This window comes from Acyrthosiphon pisum, chromosome A2 (assembly GCF_005508785.2).
Source record: "Acyrthosiphon pisum isolate AL4f chromosome A2, pea_aphid_22Mar2018_4r6ur, whole genome shotgun sequence".
Taxonomy (NCBI): Eukaryota; Metazoa; Arthropoda; class Insecta; order Hemiptera; family Aphididae; genus Acyrthosiphon; species Acyrthosiphon pisum.
In genome coordinates this window covers 100,388,360-100,391,973 of record NC_042495.1, presented here as the reverse complement: position 1 = coordinate 100,391,973, position 3,614 = coordinate 100,388,360, and the positions used below count along the sequence as shown (strand labels likewise).

At 28.6% G+C, this 3,614-nt stretch overlaps 2 protein-coding genes across 8 annotated transcripts in view; one reads left to right on the top strand and one right to left on the bottom strand.

Annotated features, from left to right (window-relative positions):
- The window catches only part of LOC100168411 (protein ALP1-like), an 808-nt gene extending 651 nt beyond the window's left edge, over nucleotides 1–157 (bottom strand). Inside the window, exon 1 of the mRNA XM_029489222.1 lies at nucleotides 1–157. Within this exon, the coding sequence (XP_029345082.1) occupies nucleotides 1–119 (119 nt within the window). The 5' untranslated portion in view covers nucleotides 120–157.
- Nucleotides 1–3,614, top strand: part of LOC100574854 — a 276,000-nt gene that overhangs the window by 146,101 nt on the left and 126,285 nt on the right. The gene's annotated exons all lie outside the window — the stretch shown is intronic.

Genomic DNA, 3,614 nt, shown 5'->3' with positions numbered 1-3,614 from the left:
AAAATTGTAGAATCACCCTCCTTACCATATGCACCGACATCGATTGAAATAAAACTATACTCTGCGTCCACTACAGCCATTAATACAATGGAAAAATACTTTTTATAATTGTAGAACATTGATCCGGAATTAATGGGTTTAATACAACGAATATGTTTGCCATCGACTGCCCCTACACAATTTGGAAAGTTGGTTTTTAAATAAAATTTATTGGCTATTTCTGTCCATTGGTCTGGATTAGGTTCTGGCATTTCTTCAGGCTGTAGAGTGTTCCATAAGACCTGACAGGTTTCTCGAACAATATTTCCTATTGTGCTTCGTCCCAACAAAAATTCATATTGTAACGCCACAAAATTTGTTCCAACTGACAGATATCTGAAATAATTTATGACTTTCCATATTATACAATATAATATAAATAATATACTAAATTATATTATATTATATAGGTAATATCATATAATTTTATGTTTTTTTCTCGAAATCAAATATTATGTTTAGAGTTTTTAGAGTAGGTACCTAATAATATTTTCTAAAAAATATTTCATTAGGGGTGTTTTTCATGATGTTTGGATTATATATTTTTTTAATACGCGTCTAAAGTTATAACTTTAACAAAATGCATTAAAATTGAGAAAATTTAAATATTTTCGTCTGCCTACCAAAGAAAAGTTAACCAGAAAGTCACATTTATTTTGTATAATCATTTTAAATTTAATTTCTTACGATGGATATTCAACCCCTAATTAATAGTTTCTCCTCTAACGATTTTTGATATTTTGTTGTACTTCAAAAATTAACTATAAATAGATACTTCAAATTTTCACCAAATAATTATAATAAAATATTATAATTGTCTGTAGGTACCTACATGATAAAATGTTCAAAATATTTCGACTCTTTTTGACCTATTTATAGACATTTGAAATTTTGAAAAAAAAAATACATTATGTACCTACGATTATTTTTTTTAAATACAGATTTTTACAAAATAATTATCATAGTCAATATATCGCGAACATTTGCAAATCTTTTTTTGGTTAAAAATGTATACAATTTTCAAATTGTAGAACTAAGGATTGGAAATTTAAAAAGAGGTTTCTCTTAAGTGGGTAATACTGTAACCAAAAAATCTAAAAAAATATACGATCACAGTTTTCTTGTATAGTCTTAATTTTAAGTTAAAACTTGGACGAAATTAGATGTTTAAACGAAGATTAACGATATTCATTATTTCATTATAATTCAAAAACATTATTCGTGGTGACTCTTACTTATATTTTATTAATGCAGTAAATATTATAACTTGTGTAAATATTTTTTAGATTAAAAATTGGTGGGGTGGGGGTTGCCCCACGACTTAATATCCTATGGAGATAGTTGGGTATCAGTAATTGTTCATTGCCACACATTAAAAAATTTAGTTCGACGCAAAGGAAAGACAAAAGTATTTGAATACTTTTATTTGAATACTTTGCAAGACTGCAGAATTGTATTTACTTATTTTAGAATTTTTCAACTCTTATAAGTTAACCTTATTTATCTATATACAAAAATACTTTTTAGTCGATGAAATTAAAAAAAAATGGAAAAATATCAGAGACAATTTTGCTCGAGACATTAAACAAAAAAATAGTACACCAAGTGGTAGTGGAGCAAATCCTACCAAAAAATATGCTTATGCTGATGTACTATCATTTTTACACCCAGTTTTAAAAAAAAGAAAGTAAGTAAAATACATTTTGGGAACAAAATTCTTTTCTTAACATTCACATTATTATTAAAATTGCAGGACAACAGGTAATATGTCATCATCATCCATCATCCATGATCCAGAAATAGAAATTACTGTTGACGCTGGTGACATTAGCGAAGAAGACTATGTTTCACCTCCACCATCAAACAACAGCATGAATACACCAGGGCCTCAGAATAAAAAACAAAAGATTACCCCATTCCAGCAAAATTTACTGCACCTTATGCAACACCCACCTACACAATCACGCTACGGAAGACATGGATCCTGATAAAGCTTTCTTGTTATCATTCCTTCCAGAATTCAAAAAAATGAATGACAACCAAAAACTCGATTTTAAAATAGCATTCATGCAATCAGTAAAAAATATTTTAAACCCTCCTATTGACCACTCGCAGAATTTTAATGCAAACATTCACCAATTCAATAATTATCCAAACAATTTTGGTCAGCAAACTTCTCTCACCTATCCCAGCTATTCACAACAGTATCTACCTAGTGTGCACCCCTCTTCGAGGTACTCGGTTCCCCAAAACTATAGTTCACCAACCTCACCTCCAGACTACAGCCAGGAAGATGTACCTAGGATGAACCATAGTGTTTAATATTATAGAACAATGCACCTATTATTATTTTATTTTTTTTTATTTTGAATGGAACAATAATAGTATATTTTGTTTTATATTGTATTATACAAGTATTGAAAGTTACAGAAGTTATTTTTATTATTTTTTTAAAAGGTTTTGAAGTTAAGTTAATACATATTACGTTTAATATTTACGTTTTATATTATATTTTATAATTTATTATTATTATGTTTTTTTTGTTTACGAACAAAACAATATGTTGTATATTGTATTGCTTCAAGTAGGTATTTAAAGTTACAGAAGTTATTTTTATTGTTTTTTTTTTTACTTTATATAAAAAGTTTTTGAAGTTAATTACGTTTTATTTTATGTTTTATTGATAATCATATATGTACCTACTGAAATATTAAATACTGTCCTATGTATTAAAGAGGTTTAATTTATTTAACTATACTTATTCTATACAAATATAATATTTACTAGGTAGTTAATTATTATTTAATTACCTGATTGTAATAGTCAATCTTTCTTCTGGACACACCGGACGTCGGAACTTGGTGATTTTTTTGGTTATGTGGGGACGTAGTTTTTCTAATAGTTCGTCAAATGAAGAAATTGACATTCGATAATATTCAGAAAATTTGCTCGGATACTTTCGAATTTCTCCATAAAAAGAAAAAAAACGATTATTCGTTTCCCGTACTGCATTAAACGGATGAATCCAAAATGATCTTTCTGATCTTGGTGGGTTCAGATACCCAAATGATTCTGCCACTGCGATCACTTTCAATGCATGCATATAATAATCGTAATCCATACTGAATAAACAAATTAAAAATAATTTTAATTTAATTTAATATATGCAAATAGAAGTTCATATTTTTTAATATGGATAAATAAATAAATATATATATTTGTTAGTCGTTACTACTTACTTTCAACTAGGTACTTGCTTATACTTGCTATTTAGTTCCACGGATTAATATAAATTATTTATATATAATAATTATGTCAATATACCTATTCACTAAAAAAATCAATAAAAAATATACAAATAATATTGAAATTCGAAATAACTACAAGACAGTGGTGCAAGACAGCTGCACAAGACCGAATCATCAACCAGGCAAGTCTGAGCACGTAGTGAACGCGCGCAAACCGCGCTAGTGTAGCACGTCCAAATCACGCGTTGAAACCGCGCGATGGAAAAACGCGCGTCAAACCGCTGTAGTGTGTCGCGACCCTAAACTCCAATAGTTATAATGAAGGAA